Raw genomic sequence first — 23,837 nt, 5'->3', positions numbered from 1 at the left:
CATACTCTCAACAATAACAGGTTACACTGAAAAACAAAAGTAGGAGGATTTTTTCAGGGTCAAACAATTTCAGCACACCCTTGCAAAAATCAATACTAAGGTATTAAATAAAAGCTGGAAGTTACATTTTAAAAAGATCAATTCACTGAAAACTTGACAAGAGTATACTGCTGTACAGACATACCAAAATATGAACTAAATTAAAATTATTGGAAAAATGAATGGAATTACACTGATAAATTAACTTTACTATTAAAAGCAAAAAAAAGAAAATTCATACTTTTTAAATACACACAAGAGTAAATCAGAAAAAAAGTTGGTTTACTTGCTTTTTTTCCTTCAAAACAGTAGATTTTGCAGGCCTTATTCACAGTTATCTTCAAGACATATGTTATTTAGTTTCATTCTTCTGATCTGCTCCAGTGCTTTCAAAAATTTCCCTGAAACTTCTAAAATTTGACTACAACAGACCACATACTCCTAAACAGCCACTGTAACTCAGGTTCCTCCCTCCCTCTTCTCCAGGAGTGAAGAGGGAGGAGAAAGAGTACAATTAGACTGTTTTTCAAAACGTGTCTCCAGTACACATTTACACTTCTCTACAGCTACTTTGTGAAGTCAGTGATAACTACAAGGGTCACACTACTAACTCAGAACTTATACCAAGTTTCAAGACAGAAAGCCCCCACTTCATCTACACTGTTTGAATACCTTTCTTCTTTGGGTTGGGCAAGCACTCCTTTTCTTCTTTGACTGTGGTCCTACTACATTTTATCCGACAGAAGAAGGAACGTCGAGCACCAGAATTCAGCCGAGCTGGTCCAGCTTGAAAATCTGTGTGTACTTGCAAGCCAGCTTATAAAAATTTAGTAAAGTAGTTAAAAAACCAAAACCCAACAATAAAACTTCAGAATACAATGCCTGTTCTTCATTTTAGCTTCCAGCACATTCTCCTTACTCTTTAGTTGCGTAAATTTTGTCCTTATAATTAAAAATGAAAAAAGTCTAATAACTTACATAGGGCAAAGAAAACATGACTGTCACACAGATTCTAAAATTAAGAACTACCAAACTACTTTTAAACCCTTCTTGATATTTTGAATTGTTATTTTAATAAATATGCTTTATAAACTTTCAACTTCTATTTGGTACAAGGAAGAACTGCAAAGAAGTTTATAAAAGCCAGCTATAAAATAGTGATTAGCTGCACAGTACATAATGTTTTCCATATTAGAAATAACTGTAAACAAAATAAGATTTGGTTAAATTAGGATGGACACTTAGCATTTTCAGAGAAGACAGTGATTCTTGATATTGAAGTATTTTATCCCATGTTCGACTACATCAGGTCTTTTGTATTGACAAGACCTATCAAATACAAGAAAAAAAAGTAGTATGCCTGGTAGGAAGAACGTCAGACCACATCTTGGTAAATGTTTAACAATGCAAATTTCAGTCATTCATATTATCTAAAATAAATTCTTTTCTGGGCTAGCTTTTAAACTGTAAGTGCATTCTAAGCAGCAGATAAGCATTCAAATATGTTTGGTTCATAGAAATTATACCTCACGTTTGTACATCCATGCACATACGAACACATGAATATGTCCTGCATAATAACTAAATTTATTAACATCTCTTTAAACAAATCTGAGCATATTCAAATATTACTTACTTTTCCCATCTACAAGCTTCTCCCTAGGAGAGATATCCGAAGAAGAAAGTTGCTCCTTAACTTTTGCAACATCTTTTGGATGCAAGTAATCAAACAAACTTTGTCCAATTAAACTGGCCTATTTAAAAAAGAAAAAAAACCACCATCAGAACCCAAAAGATATAAGAACCACATCGTTTTAGAACAGGACCCCATACATATTACTTCTCAGAAAAACAACTTTCTACACCATTAAAAAAAAAGTGAAATATGACAGTTACTCTAAACATCAATATTTTGATCCACATTTAATTTGCCGTTGTTTAATATTATTTTTATAAAAACAGGGTAGTAAAACCATAATTTGTTATTTCCCCTTTGCAAAACAGCAGATTGAGTTGGATATTAAAAAACAGTTCTGTAAAACCCAATGTTTTATTTATGTACATAATATGATTCCTGATCCTAGCCAAAGAAGGTTATAGACAAAATCATTCCACTCACAGATTATTGGGGATAGGAGGGGGGAAGTTGGGAAATAGGAATAAATATTCATGCTACCTAATGACAGAGCTCTAATTTGGTTGGACAAAATGGCACCACTGAGCCAAGAGCTGCCTGGAAGCAGGGGTCAGCTCACTTCAGCACTCCTTAGCAGGGGATATTTACAGGAATCTCTCTAGCTGGGATCCATTCAACCTGCTGACTCTGCTGATCCAAAGTAACTGGTCTGCTGCACTACTTTATTTTGAAACAGGAAGGAATTCTCACAGAAGTGGGCTAGTTTGGGTTTTTTGATTGCTTACCTTCACCACAGCAGGTCAGATCAATGGGTAGAAAGGAGCTGTGTTGACAAGCAGTATTCTAGACTCAAATTGCAACTCAGTTTGGACCCATGCCACTTGCTATGTGATCACCGTATACATAAAGGGGAGCACTTTTCCAGTAAGCTAGAGTCAGAAATGGCTTTAATGAAAAGCTTCTAAGAAAGCAGGATAAACATATAGCCTCTTTCATTTGCCCAGTCTCCATCTAACCCTAATGCAAAGGCAACATGCTGAGTGCCACTGAGAAAGGCTAATAGCAGCCTTGTGCCTTGTCGAAATGTACAGACTGGGCTGCAGGATGGGATTCATAACCTAGAATGATTCCCAAACAAGTTAAATTCATGCGTTCAGTCAGTCATGTTCTCTGAACCTCTTTGGCTGGAGTAGTGAAGATCTTATGGGTCTGGAAGTAGGTATGGCTGATGTGAGAGACTCCAAAAGGTACTTTTTAGTCCCTGAGTAAATTCAGTGTAGAAGGGGGTTTTTTTGGTTTGTTGGGGTTTTGGGTTTTGTTTGGGGTTTTTTTGGTTTTTTGTTTTGTTTTTTTTTGTTTTGTTTTTTTAAATAAAATTTGCTTTATGCTGAATCCCATAAGATGATTCATTTCACTTTAATTTAAAGGATATATTTTGTTTTTCTAAAAAAAGAAAAAAAAATTTATAAAACAGAGTCCAGATTGGTTATCCTTCCGTTTTGAAGAAAACGAACATAGCACAAATGGTTTCAAAATTATAGAAGTAGACAGATGGAAGCACTAACTGTTTTAGCCTCTGTTTTTGGAACAGAAGTCATAGCTACATGAACAAGTTATCATGCCTTGATTATTTGTAGTAATTGTCCATTATGTTAAATGTCAACTAAAAGAAGGTACTTACATTTTTCCTATTTCTCTTATTCTACAGGCTAAGCTAACTCACACTATATCAGTTTCCTTCCAGTTAAGAGTATATACATGGATAGTTATTGTGGATGAGGTGTTATGTAGTGCATCTGAGCATAAAGGCATTACCAAGGAAAGCTTTAATTAACTTCCACTGCTGAACTACCAATTTTCCTTGGCCTAAAAAAAAAACCAAACCCAAATCACTTCACCATTTAAAAGAAAATCTCTTGGAGATAGAAATTAGGACATCTTCAAATTATCCCTTCCTCTCAGACTAGCAGTTTTCTTAAGGATGATCAGTTGAAATCTGGTGCTAATACTCAGGTCAGGAACACTGACTGTACTTGCAAATATTTCGTTCCAGGATATTCAGCCTTACTCTGAAGGAGGTTAAATCAAAGAAATTCCAAGAAATGTTACACAAGGACTGGTTTTTAGTAATATACAATAAAATTGAAAAGTTTAAAAATTTCTAAGAAAATGCAAGGTAAAAGCAAACCAAGAGACTCAGTTATAACCACCTGATCATAATTAAGTATTTTGCAAACGGATTCTGAGACAAACAGAATTTTTCCTCTGTTGCATCCAACCACAAACAGGAATCCATCTGCAGCCTGAAAATATAAAGATACTGTCTTTAAAAATATACAATTAAAATATACAATAAATATTGATGACTACAAGGAAGCACACTTTTAAACCTGATTTTTTTAAAATTAAGTAAGTTATAAATCACACCAAAAAGCAATTAAGATTGCAAGGACCAAATCAGACCTTCAACTACAGACAGCTAAAGTTTCTTAAACACAGCTTTGGGAAAAGAGGCGGCCAGCTGCAAAACAGCTTAACTTGGGAGTCATCTTACAGATCTTGGCAAAGTCTGTTATTGCAGCAAAGGAAAAAAGAAAATAGTTGCAAACGAGAAAGGGTAAAGGGGTGTGGGTATATGATGAAGTGTGAGAACAAGAAGATTTTCTTTCAGGTATTATTTCTGTATCTTTTTCAACGTACATCTTTAAAAATTTAAATTAAGGAGAGCAAAAAATTGCAAGTATATTTATGCATAATTAAAAGCGTTCTCTATACTTGCATGCAGACTTCAACTTAAAAAATTTTATGTATTAAATACACAGATTGTATACAGGTTTATTATCCCTTCAAGGGCTGCTGTCTGCCATGCTCACAAATCATCTTCTGTACCCCTTTATGAAAAAGCCTGTATAGCGTACAGCATTTATAAATCAGTACTTATCAAGTACCCCAAAACACTTGCTTGAAGAAAAAGATGGGAAAAAAGCACTCTACAACTAAAAACCTCAAGTTAATGGCAAACTTTAATAAGGACATCATTTACCTGAGAGTTTTCTTCCACTTACCCTAAGGATTAATTGTCGGAGCTCATCATCCTTTAAAAATGAAGGTTTATACCGGACTTCTGTATAGGAGCTAGTGGAACCTGGAAAATACATTATTTGTAGATATAATGTCAAAAGTTACATTTTAAATTTACTTTTAAGAGTTATACTTGTTTTGTATTTTATAAATTTTCTTTGCAACCACAACGGCTGAATAAAAAAAAAATTAAATATTCTAAAAATATTAAAAATACAAAACTCAAACATATGCTGGTAATGAATATGGGCACACAACCAGTTTTTTCTTGCCCTTTATTTAGCATAAAACAAGGAAACTTCTGTTTAGATATCTTTAATGTACTGCTAGAGAAACGGTATTATGAGAACTGAATTTTCTAGAAACATTTCATAGGCCTATTTCAGAATCTTTAGCATTTGCTGAATCTGAATAATTCCAATGTTATCGATTGTCATGAATAATGCTTCATTAGTACTATATATCCAACAATCCAAAACACTGTATTGTAGTTAAATTTAATGTCTCACTAAATGTAATGAGACTGACTCACTACATTTACCGTTCTACCACCCATGGCAAGTACTCTAAAATAATTTTTAGCCATTACAAGCATTTCCACAACTTTTTGTAGATTTTTTTTTTAGATAAATAGCAGTTGAACTTTCCAGCAAATTTCAGCATTCAATTCCACATAGTATCTTGTATTTTCTTAAAGCATTTGTTTTGAAGATACATATAATAACTGTGCTGGATGGACTCCAGTTTTCATATCCTATTGTTAAAATACAAATGTTTGAGCTGAAGATTTCTTGTAGATGCTTGTTTAAACTGCAAGTGCAATTACTGCCCTGCTAATTTGTCACAATATTTCTTTATGCAAAATTCTCAGCCGGCTTGGGCCAACAGGCCTCTAGAAATCCTTTCCAACCTACATTATTCTATGATTCTATTACTGTCAAGTTAGTAGCATAATTCGTTTCCTATACTCCTTTGACTTAAGACTAATGGGGTTCTTAGTAGATATGTTTATTCATAATCCATTTTTTTGCCATGCAGATAGTCTTGCATCTTTGCTTACAGTTGATCAAATAATTATTCTGAAACAGTGCTGCAAAAAACCCTGAAACCTTGTGTGCTGCTGATAGACCATGCAATACGCAACTTGTATTTGGATATAAATTTCTTAGGGGAGGAAAAAAAATCCCAAAACCTAGCAGTAGCAAAAGGAGAGGAAAATATATCCTGGTTTGATCCCGACACTAAACCATTCACTGAGATCCATGATTAACTTTGCTAGCTGACTGAGGATATAAACTTTTGATAACTCTTTTTCTTGGTACTCTCTAACATTTCATGGTGTTTAAGACTTTAATGTAATCAAAGCCATCAACCATTCTGTTAAACTATGTTTTGTCTTGAAACATTCCTTTTGACTACTGGTCCTGCAGGCAAAAAGTAAGTTTGAAAGATGATTACGTCCAAACATAATTTTTTCTTTAGTTTTACACCACTGGTTTTGGTTTTATGAAGTTACACTGTAAAAGACTTAACCTCTCACTGAAGCGAGTTCTCTGTGCTCCCTACCAGTGCAACTACTTACATCAGCTTCTTTAGGTAAGCCTTTTTTTAACAGTCTTTTTCCATGATGTTGTAAATTTCAAAGTCAACAGACAAACATGGAATTCCAATACAGAGACAAAGGGTTGATGCAATCACAAACTTGGGAATAACAAACAAGAGCATGAAGACCATTTGCTTCTCTATTAGCAGTATAGCTGTTGGCATCGGTACGGCACAACAGACATAACTGTTACAGAAAGTATGATGGAAAGCGGAGAGATCATAGAACACACGTTTAATTTGGGGTTGGAAAATAATGAAAAGACAGACTTGTTTGATTGCTGTAATTTTTAAAAAGAATCAAGGAGTGACTCAATTGCAAGGCATACCCTTAGCAGACAGAAAGTATCAGACGCTGAACGGTGGCTTTTTTTCTGCTCTACTAAGCAAAAAGAAGAAATGAAGTTCTGGAAGCTACAAACACGTAAATTTAAGTGAAGAACAGACTCGGAACTGAATTCAGTAAGGAAAAGTAAAATAAATGACCTTTGATTTATTTAACATCAAAGTAGATACACAGTATACATCCTGATAGAACAGGGACTTTCAGGATTAGTTTCCTAAAACTCACCTTTTAAAGATTTTAAGTGTTGCACAGCCATCCGTAACACTGTAAGCTTGTCTAGCTTTCGTGCCATGGGATTGCATTGAGGTATCATAGCAGACAATTCCTCTATCAAATTATTCATTTTGTCTCTTCTTCGTTTCTCTGTTTGACTGTGAGCCTCTCTAAGAAGAAAAATTATTTTAATATGTAGAACACATGATTTTCCCCATAGTACTCATCAATTCAATTCTGGCAATGGAACGCATCACAAGAAGCACTACTGCACTGAAACAGTTTTTCATACGCTACTTGTATTTGACAATTGAATTGGATTCACTTGAACAAAGCAGAAATGGTCACAATAATGATGTGAAATGCTGAGGGGAAAAAAATATCTCAAGCAACAACTTCATTACATGTGGCAGGAACAAGAGGCTATGAAGACTTATAAAAGTTAAGTTCTTGTGACCTGTGATGACCAAGTGAATACCTTGACACCTTACTGTACACCAGAGAACTTTTAATGTCATTAGTAATCACTGGAAGACATTTCTGCTCCCTGGCCCTATCTCTACCTGGCTTGTGTAACTAAGATGGGGTATTCATTCTGCTACTTTTTTTTTTTTTTTTTTAAAGAACACTCTAAGCACTTGCTAAAGCATCTCTGAACTCTGTTTTATGTAAACTCACAAAAGAATGTAACAGTGTAAAAACAACAATCTGAGATGAGCCATGTCTTCTTGTTATCTCATTACCTTAACAATTACTCAGATTGAAGACAGACACAAACACAAGCATTTATTCATAGCACAGCACAAGCAACAGACAACACATTTATATGTGCTTATAAGAGATATAGTAGAAACTGAAAGAAAAAGCTATGTGTCATCTAATTTCACCAGAGGTATTTCAGAAAGCTTTCCCCTTCCCCTGATAAGGTGGTAGAAAGGGTTTCAGCCTCTGTGCATACCTTGTGTCTCAGGTTTCATCTCTTGGTAAGCCTCTGTCCAAGAACTCAACCACAGAAAGAGAGCTTCTCTTCTTGGACAGTTTTCATCAGAAAACCCCTTCTAAGGCACATGGACAGTGCACATCACAAATATGTTTATATCTCAGGTCACTTTTTCTTTAATTCCTTCTAGTGGAGTATGTTAGCTTTTCTAGCTGATCTCCTCCCCTCTAACATCCTCTAGCAGATCAAGAAAAGTTTAATTCATTCTATTCCCTCCTTCCCCAGAAGACAAGCTAGCCACTCAATTAAGACGAAGATTATTTTCCTTTCTGATTGAGACCAGACACAGTGGTAGTTAACCAAACTGAGGGACAACATGTTTTGGTTAACTGATCTCCAAAACTCTTCCTCTTAGGCATACCATAACAGAAAGCATTAAAGGTAATAAAGTTAACTACATCTGGCCTGTTGAGAAAGAACAAACTACAGTTTTAAAGACCTAGTCTTCTATTACTTTTATTATTTTTCCCCAAAATAAATCCCCCCTCCACACAAATAATTCTGGGTCATGCATCCAAGCAATTAGCTTTTCTCTCTCCAAAGCCTTTTTTAAAATTTAATTTTATCAGTTATTCTCAACTCTACAGGTTCACCCAACTTTTCCTTAGCGTCAGGTAGGAACAGTCAAGTAATATATTGTGTATGCTCCTTGAACTGTGAACCTCAGGAAGATAGATACAAACATTTGGAGAAAGAGAACAATCTTCCATATCTCTAAGAGTCAGTAAGAAGTTATAGAAACCTGAACAGGTGGATGCAGAAATTCAGGTGATGACTGGATGATTCAAAAAGCCTGCTGTCACATTCCCCAGTTACAAAGGGGAAGGGAGAAAAGCAAGTTCTCCAGTAAGTTTGCGAGAAGAAACACTGGAGGGATATAACTGTTAAGCAAACCTTCAAAGTGTCTTCTAATTTTTTTTTCCCCTCCAACTACTGAACCAAAACTTAAGGAAAAAAAATTAACAATACAACATGAAAGTTAGTAAAGCAATGTACAGAACAGAATCTTGTATTGCAATCTGGATACTCAGTAAAGAAAATGAATTTTGGAGTTAAACAAAAAAACTGTAAATATGGTTTGGAACACTTTCATTTCTTCCATTTAATTTAAATTGCAAGAACACCATAATTATTAGTTAGCATACTGTATAAATAATGCTTTTGACAGCAGAGTGGATTATGTATTTCTCCTTTGACATCTTTGCTCACATGACAAATAAAAGACACTTTTATTTTTAAAACAACTTTATAAAACAGCTCTAGTTTTACTAAATGTCTTGTCTATAGTTTAAATTATTTGTTTGGATGAATCATGACTGCATTCAGTCACACAGCATTTCAAATCTTACAAGTGCTTTATGTGAATTTCCATTTGGATTCAGGTAAGATGTGAACTAGAAGGGCAATGGCAAACCCTGAATAATTCCCTATATAAAAACTTGTTCCAGAACAAGAATTCTTTGTCATGCTTTAGCTGAATCCATTTTCATGTGGGATAAATCTTAAATATCTCTAAGTGTAGGCAAATCTAGAAAAAACAATTCTCAAATTCATAGACTGAGGATCAGCTCCTCCCTTTACATACAACTCGAGTGTACTGCATTTAATTCTCACCTTGAAAATTTTAACCTCAGGTTTTTGCTAAACCATCTGAGATATTCTGCAACACAACTTTCATTAAAATTAGTAGAAAATAAAATCCTCAAGGAGGCTCTAAAAATTATTATACATTTAGGGAGAAAAAGGAAAAGTTTACTGTTAAGTATTTAACAGTTTTAATGAACGTTACCCCCCAAACTCATATTTTACTATTGTGACTCCTAGTATTTACTAGCAAAATGTACTTCTATTGTAAATTAGTACCTGAAATCTTTTATTTTAAGATGTTCTTCATCTTCACTCCTAGAGGAAACAAGATATAGTTTTACATTGCATATTTAATACTGGGCACTTCTTTCCTCCCATAAATTCAAGAAGATATAGAAAATGCTACAAATTTACTATGGCTCTAACAAAAGCAAACCCACAAAAATTCCTAATACAAAAATGATCTAGCAAGTGAAGCATCATAGAAAGAGACCAAAGCATAATTTCCAATATTGATAGTTATGTAAACATATTATGGGGATATTTCATAATTATGGGCTATTTCTACCCTGGAGAAAACAAAATTAATGGAACATTCAAATAACTTAAGTCCAGTGTTGGGGTTTTTTTTTTTTAATTTAAAAATTTACAAGATACATCATCTATTCATGTTTTTATTTCCAAAATCCTATTGTCAAAAGATGAAAAAAGCAACCCTAGCCTAGACTGGGCCTAAAACACACTTTAATTGTTCATGGTCAGCAAAAGTAAAAATTAAGTATTTTCCCATACCATAGAGCAATGACTGGGAAGTCTATGTAATAAAATTGTAAATGAAAGACAATCATAGTGCCTGTATTATGGCAAATACTTGGCAGCAGGAAAATATAAAGGACAATTCAAACAAGCGCAATGATCTTTTTTTGTCCCCAAGATCACTGTATTCTTCACCACCATCTATTAAGAATTTTAGAACATGCCCTAATAGGTATCTTGCCAATTCAGTACAAGTGATTTGGTACTTGCAGAGAGGCAGTTCCCATACAAATACTGGCTACTATTTTCTTTAAAAGAAAAACAGATACAAATATTTTTACTCTTTCTACAGTAGTTCTTTGGTTTTTTTTAATTCAGCAGTGGAAACATCTCATGCAGTACTCTAATCTCCATTCCAGAGGAAAGACCTGCTAGCCTATGACCATTTTAGAAGTGGCATATGTTGTACCAGAAGGATTATAAGGAGACAAGCCAATCAGTCAGCAGCTGTTTCCTATGAGGAAACGGAAGTAGAAGGAGAGTTGGAGATTACAGCTTTAGGAAAGATCCCAAAAGCTGCTTCCACCTCTAAGCACTGACCCCATCGAGGATCCAGCAGCCAGAGCCAAATTAACACACGATTCAGAGATCCAGCTCTTCAACCTGGGATTTCACTGGAACCCAGGAATCTTCTAGACAGTCTGATAAACCCAAACACAGGAGTAGGTTGGGCTCACAAGACCCTAGGACTTTTCTTCAGTGAAACTGTTTCAGATTTAGATGAATTAGCAATAACTAATATTTTTCTTTCATTTTAAAAGAAACTTTTACCAGAAATGTACATATACTATGAACTCCAACAGAAGTTACATTGTCTGACCGTAAGAGGAGAAGAGGTAAAGGGGAGCCAGACCAACTGCAATGCAGCATGTGGCCTATTAACTAACTCTCCTTCTCCCTCGGGAGCTCCATTGGGGAAGAAACTAGAACAAATTTGTGGCCCAAGCAATCAGTCACAGCCTTCAATGGATTTATATAGCCTCTGTCCTAACAGCTGTGTTGTTACTGATATAAATAGCTAGATTAAAACTACCTTGATTATGTGAACATAGGGTGAAATTCTACCTCATGGCTGTAATGTAGGTATACTTAATTGGTATTAGAAAGAACAGAATCTGTATTAATCAGAAAAAAATAAATACCACCACCTTTTTCTCTATTTTCTCAATTGATTTATTAGACATACTTCCCCATTTCTTCTAAAATGGAAGCAGAGGTTTTAAAGACAGAAGAGGAATATTTTTATTCACACTTTTCCATCATGAGCACAATGGAAAAAATCCACAAAGAAACAAACAATTTATCCCCACAGAAAGATTTTTATACTACCCAGTAAACCATGTACCAAACACTGACTACCCTGCAGAAAGGGATCTGGGCATGCGTGCTGGTTTTGGCTGGGATAGAGTTAATTTTCTTCATAGTAGCTAGTATGGGGCTATGTTTTGGATTTGCACTGAAAACAGTGTTGATAACACAGGGATGTTTTAGTTGTTGCTAAGTAGTGCTTATACTAAATCAAGAACTTTTCAGCTTCCCATGCTCTGCCAGGTGCACAAGAAGCTGGGAGGGGACACGGCTGGGACAGCTGACCCCAACTGACCAAAGGGCTATTCCATACCATATGATGTCATGCTCAGTATATAAAGCTGGGGAAGAAGAAGTAAGGGGGGGATGTTCAGAGTTATGGCGTTTGTCTTCCCAAGTAACCGTTACATGTGATGGAGCCCTGCTTTCCTGGAGATGGCTGAACACCTGCCTGCCAATGGGAAGGAGTGAATGAATTCCTTGCTTTGCTCTGCTTGCGTGCACAGCTTTTGCTTTACCTATTAAACTGTCTTTACCTAAACCCATGAGTTTTCTCACTTTTACTCTTGTGATTCTCTCCCCCATCCCACTGGGGGGGGGAGTAGCAAGCAGCTGTGTGGGGCTTAGTTGCCGGCTGGGGTTAAACCACGACAGCGTGCTGCTTGACAGCAGGCTCAATAGGAGTCAGCAGTGTGCTCTGGCAGCCAAGAAGGCAAACCGCAAACTGGGGTGCAAACACAGCATAATCAGCCGTTCAAAAGAGGTGATTATCCCACTGTATTTAGTGTTGGTGCGGCATCACCTGGAGTACTGTGTGCAGTTCTGGGCCCCACAATTTAAGAAGGATGCTAAGGTCCCTGAAAGCCTCCAGAGGAGGCCAACAAAGCTGGTGAAAGGGCTGGAAGGAATGTCCTATAATGAGCAGCTAAGGACTCTGGGTTTGTCTAGTTTCGAGACAAGGAGGCTGAGGGGCAACCTCATTGCTCTCTACAGCTTCCTGAGGAGGGCAAGTGGAGAGGGAGGTGCTGATCTCTTCTCCCTGGTATCCAGTGATAGGATGCATGGGAATGGTTCAAAGCTGTGCCAGGGGAGGTTTAGACTGGACATTAGGAAGCATTTCTTTACTGAGAGGGCAGTCAAACACTGGAACTGGCTTCCTAGAGACGTGGTCTATGCCCCATGCCTGTCAGTGTTTAAGAGGCATTTGGACAATGCCCTTAACAACATGCTTTAACTTTTGGTCAGCCCTGAAGTCGTCAGGCAGTTGGACTAGATGATCGTTGTAGGTCCCTTCCAACTGAAATATTCTATTTTATAAAAAAAGAATACTGCACAGCTATAAACAAATATATTTTAAGTAAGGCATCCAGGTGCAGAAAAAGAAATCACAATAAAGTAATAATGTAATTAATAACTATCCCATAACATATATACACAAAGGGTTTACTTATGCTGCACAGCCAATCTTATCTCTGGTTTGTCACCTTGTAATAGCATTATTTTAACATAGTTATGCTAGTTCTATTTTAAAAAGCACTTGACAAGGTTAAAACAAACAAGAAGTGTTTACATGCACCAGTCCTAGCAGAGTATAAGACCTTTCCTTCACCTCCCTAGTCTTCTTATTTAACTGTTACTTTTCATTTGTTCCCATTCTTACCTTAACTTCAATACTAACAAGTCTGGTAAAGTTATAAGCAAGTCAGAGTGTCTTCTTAGAAATATCAGAAAACCTTAACATTGGATGGACCTATCCATCCTGTTAATTAGCTACACGTTTATCACCTTGTGCTGTACGAAGACCTGCCCTTAGACAAAGCATTCCTTAATGGAAACCACACAGCTCATCTAGCCAAACAGGAAAATGTGACATGTTTATAGCACTGAAAACAGAAATGGATTCATTTATAAAAAGTACCTTTTCTGAGGATCACCATCGACTTCAACTGTATCCCTGCAGAAACAGGTAATAAAGTAAGCAAAATGTAGTTTGAAGCACAAAAAGATGACTTGATATACCCAATGAAAAAAAAAAAGTCACAGACAAATTTTAGTGGAAACCCCACTTGATTAGTTATTTTCATTAGGTTTTAGAACATTAGTTTTTAGAAGCTAATTACTAGTTCTTGTAAAACAATACTTTTTCAATTGGTATTTCAACTTAGACATGATTTTTTTTTTTTTATGACAGAAGTTTCATGAAATCAGAGAGAGATCCAAACCTCAGGGAAACACTATTGATGAACCAGCACTTTTACTGAACAGGTAAAAAATCAACAAGTGCTACTGAAAAAGAATGGAGACTCTTTTTTTCAGAAACTAATGTATCTCTGGAGTTTCCAGTGATCTACAAGATACACTTGAATCTCCAAGCTGACAATTATATCAACATCCACAATATGGCTACATTCTGTAGATCAATGGACTATATATGGAAGAAGCAGTGATTAAAGAGAATTGCTTTAATAATCACAAATACATGTAAATTTCCTACCTCCCCGCCTTTTTTAAATGTGGATTTTCCACACTAGTTTGGAGATACTTGTAATGCACTAGATCTGCAGGCTGACTGGTGTCCCTTACTTCTGGCTGATTAACATAGCTTTGAATAGATCACTTTTAAAAAAATACTTTTCTATGTAAATGATTATTTGGTTAACTGGCATCTGTCTGGCAGTTATAAAACAGGAGAAAACAGTCGCCAGTATCATCTCAGTAGTCAAGTATGACCCACTTAAAAAGACTGAGTACTACTGTAGGACAGTCCTCATTTTTAGGTCACAAGGTCGGTCTGGACATTTAAGTAAATGGCTGCCCTGGTCACTGAAGAAGCAGTTCTGATTCTGCAGTTCTAGATCAAAGAGCTTAACTAGTAATCTTGTTTCACGCTTTAAGGTGATATTTTAATGCGCACTTGTGAGACTTGAAGCAACTTAATAACAATTTGCTGCAAAGAGAACTTGCCTTTACTAGCAGGCAAAGAAGGAGGAAAAAAAGGAAAAAAGAAAAAACAGTTAGGATTGAAACTTCAGCATTAGAGACACATTACCCAGACACTTCAGGCCAAGAAATGGCATTATAGAATCCTACATATATCCCTTAGATTTAAGGATTTTTTTTTTCTATTTTTAATAACTCAGGACTATCGAAGAATGCATTTGGAAGAAATTGTAATAAATGATGGTAATAAATAAAGGAAGGAGGATTAGACAGTTACCATGTTGCATAAGTAACAGATTAATGTCTCAAATGTATGTTGAAACACATACAGAATCAATTTACTTACTGGTTATCAGAATCACTTCCTTTGCGCTTCCTTGGAATCTCAGCCACAGAAGTGTTGAAAGAAGTGGTGGTAGCAGGCTTAGTTATTGGATTCATGAGGCTGGGGACTCCAGAAGCAATGCACGGGTTTCCATCTATTGAGAAATGATCTGTGAATGAGAAAAAAAAAGCTGAGTGTCCAGTAAGAGCTATGTCATCATGTATCCATTCTGATTTTCATTTGGGAAGAAAAAATTGTCCATGGGTGGCTTCTATGCCTCTGACACAAAAACAATAAAGGTTGCACTGTACAACCTAAGTACAGAAAAGAGTACATTGTCCTCCCACAGTCCTGTAATGATCTCATCAACCCAATTAACACACCAATGCAACATAAAATACACCTATTCTCCTCCTTACACAATCTTAGCAGACAACACTTAAATCCCCCAGCACCTCAACATCCTGCTGCAAAATCACAAGATGTGGCATTAGTTAGCAGATCAAAATACTGCGACTAACACTAAATTAAACTTAAAAAATATATAGTGAACTATGTTTTTTAAACAAGCTGGACATCCAAAAAATGAAAGTTTGCCGTAACTATGTTTCTGACATAAAACCTACAATTACACATAACATCAGTCGTGTAAGTTGGAAGAGTCTTGAAAGCTTGTCAAGTTCTACCTCAAAGTTCCCTTCACAATTCTCCTCTCAAGGAAAACTGCTTTGTTTCCGGGAGGGACAGAAGAGAAGTCACAAGCCAAAACAATCCTAGTGACCTACTGGGAAAGGAAAACAGGCTCAAGGAATCTAAGCACTATTACACTTTTTTTCTATCTCAAAGCAAAGCTATCACAAAGAATCACCCAGCTGATGTTTAGGCAAAGAATCAGAATTAACTCTGTTTCAGCAAATGTAGGCACTCCTTCAGGCTTCATGTGCTAGTGAGGAAAGTATCCTATGTGATACATCTAGAAACAATAAAGAATTAACTCCATGAAGGGACAGATGAGGGACTGAGAGAGGTAATTTAAGGAAGTGAGCATCTCCTACTTTTAGCAGGAGGCAAAAACCAAGATGAGTACTTTCAAAATCCAGCAGGAAGAAAAACTGGATACTTTATTGTGAGCTTTCTTTTTTTTAGCATCTGTGCTGTCTGTAAATGACAGGTAAAAGTGTGTAAAAAGAACGATACACAGTGTATGTTTTTTTCCTCTTAGGTGTAAGCACATCTTACACCAGAAAAATTACCTTCTAGGTTCTCATTTTCTGTTAGAATACGACTCTGGAGAGTTAAATGAAAATAGGCTAATACTTGAACAACAGCTTGCCTGGTCTTCCACTAATCCTCTCTCTACCAAGTCAGACTACACAGAGTCAGCCCGTTTTATTTTAGAAAGCTCTTTAACTCATTAAGTCATGCAGAAAGTTCCAAAAAAAGAGGTGGAAACTCAAAGAATCAATAAATACTTGACAAATAAGTAACAGCCTTTGGGCATCTGCAGCAGAAAGAACATTTGGTTACTTCAAATACACAACATACTCAAGTTAGGGATATTAAAAATATATTAAAAGAAACAATATCATAACTACTACAAGGGCACAAATGGTAGATGTTTGAAATATTTTTATGATTAATCATCACTTCATAATAGTCTTAGTTTATATTTCTACTATAAATTCATGCAATTATAAACCAAACAAAAAAACCCCCAACAACTCCAAAGGAACTCTTCATTTATAAAGCGTAGTTTTAATTCACTTAGGTCATAGAAGCTTATAATTACTAGATTAAGTTATTGAAGCATAATCATAATTCATTAATATTCATGAAAGAGTACTCACTAGAAAGAAACCTACATGTATCAAAGGCAAGAATGCCTTCAGCACAACAGATCCTTTTGTCCTGGAACAAAGCAGGACAGAACAGACCCACTGACCTAAATACTCCTTTGCACACAGATGGCCAGCCTGCTTTCTAAACCACTTCCCTTTAAAGAAACAAAATGAAATGCATCATTTACAGCTTTTCCAATTTACCCTTCATATCATCAAAATAACTACTATTTTTTCCTTACACTCAAACAACAGATTCTGAATACTGTACTTATTTCCTCTACATTTCCTAACAACAGCCTTTTCTCTTTTTCTTAACTAAGAAAACAAAAAATGTTTAGATTATCAGCAACAATGACCTATTAAGAACTGCCACACTACAATTTTTAGGTGATAAATGGAGTCCTAAATACTATCCCTGTGACAAACCAAATGCCATGTTAAATGCCATCTAACTAAATGCCAGTAAGATAGCTGGTTGATCTTAGACAAAAATAGAAGGTTAAGAATCTGTATTGATCCCTGACATGTACAGCATGCAGCATATATTCTTTACATATATTCTTTAATATTCTCAAAAAAAACCCCAAAACAAACCAACACAAACCCAAAAAAACAAAAACAATGCAAAAGAAAACAAATAGAGAAATACATTTAAAGCTTCAGAACTACCAAACTTAGTAGAAAAGTAATTATTTGGAATTTAACAGGTAAGAGCAAATCTTTTTAATACCTACTACTCACTGAACAAGAAGCAGACAGAAACAGTTCATAAAGCTAAGTCAGCTATGAGAAGTCAGTTAGAGCGCTTTAAATTAATCTCTTAGGGCTTTATAATAACTATCATTATGATACTAGGTGATTCCAAGGTGCTTATTCTCTCTCTGAAGAGTGTCTTAACCTTGTGTAGTCTGTGATGAAAGATTTCTTTACTTCTCTGGCTATACCACTTTGGGATAGCTGGATAAAGGATTTAAAAATCTTTGGGTTCACAAAGAGAATGAGCTAGAATGCACCCCAATAACCAGGGTGTGCTTCTATGATAGGAAAAAGCTGGATTCTTACCTTTCATTTGTGCACCTGGCTGAATTTCTTGTATTTTCAATTTCTGTGAACATTTTCATACAATTAACATCAACACCAAACACCCCAAGAACATATGAAGCAAAACTAAATGTTTCCCAATTTCATAGCACTCTTGCTTCATGAAAAATAATATCCAGAAAGACCATTCTTTATTACAAGTTTATTTTCCTGGAAAGCCTAAATCATTAGTCAATTTTTAAACTACTAGAAACAGTTTAACTCAGCTAGAGATATTTTGTTCTACCACCCCAAAGGCTATTACTTACACTAGTCTGGTTTGCAAGACAAATAAAATCCCAAGAGAATTTTATGAGAAATGACCCTTTTTTTAAAATTATTACTGTTCATTTCAAAGTTTTGCTAATGCCCTGGCATATTGATAACCAAATTTTAATGGTAAGTGAATAGTTCCTCAAATACATATGGTTATTTATGATCTGTGTTTGGCTGTCAGTATTAAGCATATATGCTTATCTATATTAAACATTAAAAATATTTTAAAGGCATATTATGTGCATCAGGACAGATGAAAGTGATACTGAAAAAAAGCCCACTGTAATCATTCTCTCAGCAAAAAAGCAAAGACCATCCAAACGTTACAAACACACTATATGGAAAATAGCTCATTCCCAGTAAGTGTATCAGAAATACAAAACTATTATTTTAACATTAAATTTAGTATATTTCATAATTAGGCAAACAAACTATTTAAGGAATGATTACCAGTATCTACAGTTCTCACCACATCGACATACAAGACCATACCCTACTGAACTACAACCTCTCTCGTGTTTTTCTGCAAGGAAAAAAAAAAAATTACAGTCCCCAAGGGGGTTGGCAAGGAAGTGAACAACTGCAAATGAGCTACATGAAACTACTGTTTAGGGGTGGGATGTGAAGTAAAGACATACGAAATCAACCGTATTCCTATGTTCAGCAAAGGTTCTGTGTAAATCTCATGCAATGCATTAAGAAACAAGGCTTGGGAGACTCTACGTTCTTCCAGTTACTAACAATAATATTTTCTAAATGCATGCCACATTCCTGAGCTGTTTTCTCCACTAACAGTTTCAAGGTTTTCAGTTCCTAAACAAACACAATCTATTAGAAAAGGCTTATGGCCAAACTCCACCAGCCATAAATGGCGAGATTCATCTGAACAAATAAAGATGTCCGCATCTGAACTAGCCATTCTAGCCCCTCTTGGAGGGAAGAAGACATTTCTATGGTGATTCATCTCAACCTAAAATAGATTCCTACAGTTGTTTAGATGAAATACAGTCCAAGAGTGCCTACCTCTATTCAATACTTATACAAAGACCAAAGTAACTAGCTCAGATATCTTTAGATGTGTACAGAGTAGGTAAGTGAGATGAATCCCACCCAATGTGGCTATAGAACTACCATGCAATTCTTAAATTTTAACAGCCACAGACAGCACCTGTTCGCGTCACATGCAACAAGTTTAAGCCCAAGACAGTCTTTCAAAATTATTGCCTTAATTATGCACCACCACCTCATGACCCACTCACCCCCCTATGAAAGGTTAGCTTTTCTGGCTAGGTTTACTCCTCATAGGCTTTCCTAAAATATTACTTTAGTACTAAAACATTATTTTGACTTTTTAGAATCATCAAAAGGAAATCATACAAGATACACATAAGCACTCCAAAAATCAGCAGAAAACCAGAAGTCATGTAGGTATTAATAAACTAATTAATAAAAAAGCTGTCAGTCAGCCCTCATTTAGCCAGTTTAAAAAAGAACATCTAAATCCATCTATCAGGATATTAGAGTAAAATATGCTTGAAATAAAATGTTAATGAGTAAGTACATTTATAAAACTTATGGGTGGCACTCTTCATAGTTTGCGACTAAATGTACACACCAGACTTGGAGGAATGTCGCAGCTCTGCAGCTGCTTAAGTTAACAATGTGGTAACACTGGCACAACCTTTCTAAGAATAAGAAGGCACTTTCAATCCAGCTTCCTATTCTGAAACACTTTCTGGCAGAAGGAAAGGAGAAGAAAGAAACTGCTTTGAATTGAAATTTCTAAGAAATTAAATTTCTAAGAAATGAAATTTCACAGATGCCACAGACTATTAAAATGTGTATTTTCCAAATGTATGTTCCTGACATGCACAAAAACCTTTAGCTAGAAATTCAAGCTGTGACAAGTTTAAAGAAGTCAGAATTATGTTAGAAGTGACTGTAGTTAAAGTGGCACATAAGGGTTCTTTAGTCTAACTAGATGAGTTATTAACGTTGAATCTACTCACACAAGCTATTAGGCTATGTCTACTGTTATGCCATTGTACGGCATAACAGCAACAGGTCAGTAGAGAGAAGCAGCTGGTGCAGAAGCCCCTGTTTCTAATTTGTAAGTAGTTCAGGGAGCTTACACTAAATCACATTTAGTCTGGTTCACTGGGCCAAAAATCCTTACAATGCATGTGTTTTAAAGCTGTCTGAGAACAACCCACTGGTTCAGTCCCTTACGTTTGGAGTTGGAGTATGTTTGGTATGTGCCTGGAGTAGCACTAACCTTGCTACAATAAAATTCTAGTTTAGGTTCTTCTGAAAGGAGTCCAGTTCATTTATACCAAAACTGCTCTGCAAACCAAACCAATGAGCAGTAAGTGGGGATGATGGGATCCAATTCAAATCGCGGCTATTGCTCTGAACCAAAATGATAATGTGCACACAGCCTCTGAGTACTTACTTGACTTCAGGGTCTCAGTCTAAAGTCCTTAGGAGTGCATCACGCAAAGAAGCGGAGATATATACGCACATACAAATCTAGGCACACAAGCAACCTAAATTTTCTAAACTGAGGTACTACTCAAGACATCAAGTTGGATTCCTAAGTTTTTCTCACAATTGACATGCTAACTTTTTTTAAGATGTGTCTCTGATTACCTAAGCAATTACAGACACATCTATCTACCCATGCAGCACACACAGAGTACAGCTATTGAGTCAAATAATTTCAAATAACTATGTCATGTAAATTGCTTTATTCTTCTATGGAGTTATTTTTCTAAAATTATTTTAATGAATTTTCCTGCAGATTTTCATTAGAGAATGAGAAAACTATACCTATAGCCTACATACATACAATACTGTATGAGGAAGAAAGTTATGGGTGCTGTGATATGCATCACTTTACAGGTCCTACAGATCTGAACACCTATAAAACAAAGAACCATATTTTCTAACAGGGGTGAGAGTTGTAGTAAATATTCTTTTTATTTATTTTAGAACTTTAAAATAGGCTGTGAAAAGCATCTTCAGACTAGTTACAGCAAGTCTGGCATCCAGATCATAGCCCACAGTATCTCTCATTGAAAGTTGGGGCAACAATTTTCATTGGAGTTAAGTTGTGAAAACCGTAGAAATGTACCGTCTGAAACAGTTTCTTTTTCCCCAAAATTTTATAAGCATGTGTAATGCAGGAGCAAGATACAGAGACTTCAGTAATGAAACCATCTTATGAACAACACTATACAGAGGATAAACTCTTATAGGCTAACTTAAGAACATTTGATTTGTTTTTAATGTCACAAAATTATGAAAGGAAAAATTCTAATATCTGGAATTATAGAAATTTAAATCAAACATTAACATAGGCAACTGATTACTTTCTGCATCTATTTTTACTTATTTTCACCACTCAGAATAGAAGTAGTCAAGAATCACAACAATTAAATAATACATTTACTTAATAGATTTCAAACACCAAATATTTGGCCAAACTTACTAGTGTATTAAAAGTATGACTGTGGCTAGCTAATGAAAAGATACTACACAAGCCCTTGAAAGGCCACCCTGCTTTGCCAGTCACTTTCAGACTCAAACCAGGTCACTGACAGAAATTGAGTGTCATGTGTATCATAGTTCATCACTGAAAAAAAAAAAAAACCAAAACCCTCTCCAATCATATACTGCTAAAGGAATGGAGGCTAGCTGTTTTCTTGTAAGTTTTTGATTCATATTATTGTAAAATGCTGATTCCCATCAAGTCAGCTGCAGAACTTCCATGGTTTTAGCTGGCCCTGGAGTCCAAACAGGGAATTTTCAACAGAGTATTCACAGTGATTCACTTCCCACAATCATCCACCAAATTATTTCTTCTTACAATGAATTTGATTCTTAGTTGATGTGAACTGTACAGTTTAGAGTTTGTTTTTCATAATGTGGAATTATACCAACAATAGCATCTACACTCAAGGGAAAAAAAAAAAAACCTATTACGCAGCTAACCTTAGTGTGGACCTATTCCACAAAAATTAAGATACTTATATCTTAAAAAAAAAAAAAAAAAAAAGAAAGAAAAAACCCTGTATCTTCAAAATCCATTAGACAAATAGGTATAAACATGGGTACCAAAAGAAACAAGGGAGGGCTTTTTTTTTTTCACATGAAAACATGAAGCCTATGGTTCATTGCTTTCCCAAATCTATTTGTAAATGGAAATGTCCGCACATTTGGGTGTTTTTTTATTTCGATTATTTCCTTTCCTTACAGTATGTGCGTGATATAGAAACAATAAATCCTTGTTTTAAGTGCAATTTAACAGACTGCAAAAACTCTAAAAAAAAAAACCCCATCAAAACCCCACTTTGTTTTCAAACACTAGACTACTTGCTACAAAATTATACCAGTATTTAAACAATCAAGCAACAGAGATAGAAAAATGCCAATTATTCTAGACAACCAGGATCCCCATATACATTAAAATACACATAACCCAACAGACGTTTAGAAAACAACAACTACTAAACCTAGAAGAATTGGTGCTAACTAAACAGAACTGCAATGATGACTTAGGAAAGATTTGCTCACTTCTGTTTTTCAAAACCGCGTGCAAAACACTTCTTTCTCCATCGGAGAGGGGAAGCAACATACTCATTTCAAAGCAGAAGGAGCACGAACAGCTGCTGGTGGTTTACAACTAGCCTTGTTTTAGTACCAGAAACTTATGATTAAGAACAAGGAAGGAACATCAAACCTTGGTCACCATACAAGCATGGGCACGCACACACACACACACACACAAAGGCCAAAATCACTATACCTAAAATACTAAATTATGTTTACCTACAAAAAAATCATACTAGCGTATTAGGAACATGTAAAACGGCTAAGTGTATATCAGAAACAGTAAAGTACATAGTAAGTTAAAAAAACAAAAACATTTTTAGTCCACATCACATCAGTATGATGACACATCTATAGCAGCAATAAACAGAAGCAGACAGTGAACGTTATACTCGGGATTTCTCTGTAAGCGCACAATATACCGCCATTGCGTCCACCGCTGTGTACCTTTACTGAACTTCAATGGGAGGAAGGAGTTAGCAGCGTCCAGGTCATACTTTGGGCCAGCGTGCGTGCAGACAACAGCGTGAATTAAAAAAAAAAAAAACAAAAACACCACCACAGAGTGATATCGGGAACACGACTAGACCGAAGTGCCCTCACAGAAAGGCTATACCCCACGGACGGCCGCGCACAGCCTGGAGGCAACACGCACCCCTGTACCTGCCCCTGTACCGCGGGCACCAACCTCACAACAAGTCACGCAGGGCTCGCTCGTGCCACATCACGGAGGGAGGGAGGCAGGCAGGCAGGCAGGCAGGCAGACAGACAGACAGACACACCCCACCCCACCCGCACCCACGATCGCCCCACACACAGAGTGCAACGCACCACCCACAGCCATTACAGCGGGGCGGGGGGCACTCAGCCGCTGCCCGCCAACGGCTGCGCCCTAAACAGCCCCCTCCCCAGCCCCCACCTTCCGTGGCCCGCCGCTCCTCCTCGGCCCCCTCGGCGCTTCCCGCTCCTGCCTCGGCCATGGCGGGCGGCCTGTGCTCCGCTCCCACAGCGCCCCCGGCACCGGCAGCATGCAGGAGGTGAACTAAGGTGAGAAGAAACAGCCCGTCCTGCCGGCCTGGGGCAGGACTCACAGGCGCCCTGCCAGCCTCCCCCCTCCCTGGCGCCGCCTCAGCAGC

General features: G+C 36.5%; 1 protein-coding gene across 10 annotated transcripts in view; it reads right to left on the bottom strand.

Moving 5' to 3' along the window:
- Positions 1 to 23,837, bottom strand: part of BMAL2 (basic helix-loop-helix ARNT like 2) — a 53,314-nt gene extending 29,477 nt beyond the window's left edge. For 8 of the 10 annotated variants that reach the window (XR_012776397.1, XR_012776400.1, XR_012776394.1 and 5 more), the window contains exons 1-9: positions 23,621 to 23,837; positions 14,915 to 15,062; positions 13,547 to 13,582; positions 9,781 to 9,819; positions 6,930 to 7,087; positions 4,741 to 4,820; positions 3,886 to 3,978; positions 1,676 to 1,793; positions 712 to 855 (exon numbers count right to left, since the gene is read on the bottom strand). Coding sequence is in view for 1 of the 10 variants with exons in the window: in XM_075506865.1 (XP_075362980.1) it covers positions 712 to 855; positions 1,676 to 1,793; positions 3,886 to 3,978; positions 4,741 to 4,820; positions 6,930 to 7,087; positions 9,781 to 9,819; positions 13,547 to 13,582; positions 14,915 to 15,062; positions 23,621 to 23,681 (877 nt within the window). In the remaining 9 variants the exon portion in view is untranslated. Of the gene's footprint in view, positions 1 to 711; positions 856 to 1,675; positions 1,794 to 3,885; positions 3,979 to 4,740; positions 4,821 to 6,929; positions 7,088 to 7,875; positions 7,975 to 9,780; positions 9,820 to 13,546; positions 13,583 to 14,914; positions 15,063 to 23,389; positions 23,452 to 23,620 lie in introns of those variants that run through there. The other 2 variants (XR_012776406.1, XR_012776408.1) reach the window with 2 other exon arrangements.

This window comes from Mycteria americana, chromosome 1, assembly GCF_035582795.1.
Source record: "Mycteria americana isolate JAX WOST 10 ecotype Jacksonville Zoo and Gardens chromosome 1, USCA_MyAme_1.0, whole genome shotgun sequence".
NCBI lineage: Eukaryota > Metazoa > Chordata > Aves > Ciconiiformes > Ciconiidae > Mycteria > Mycteria americana.
Note: the sequence above shows the minus strand (reverse complement) of the source record. Positions and strands in the feature narration are given on the sequence as shown.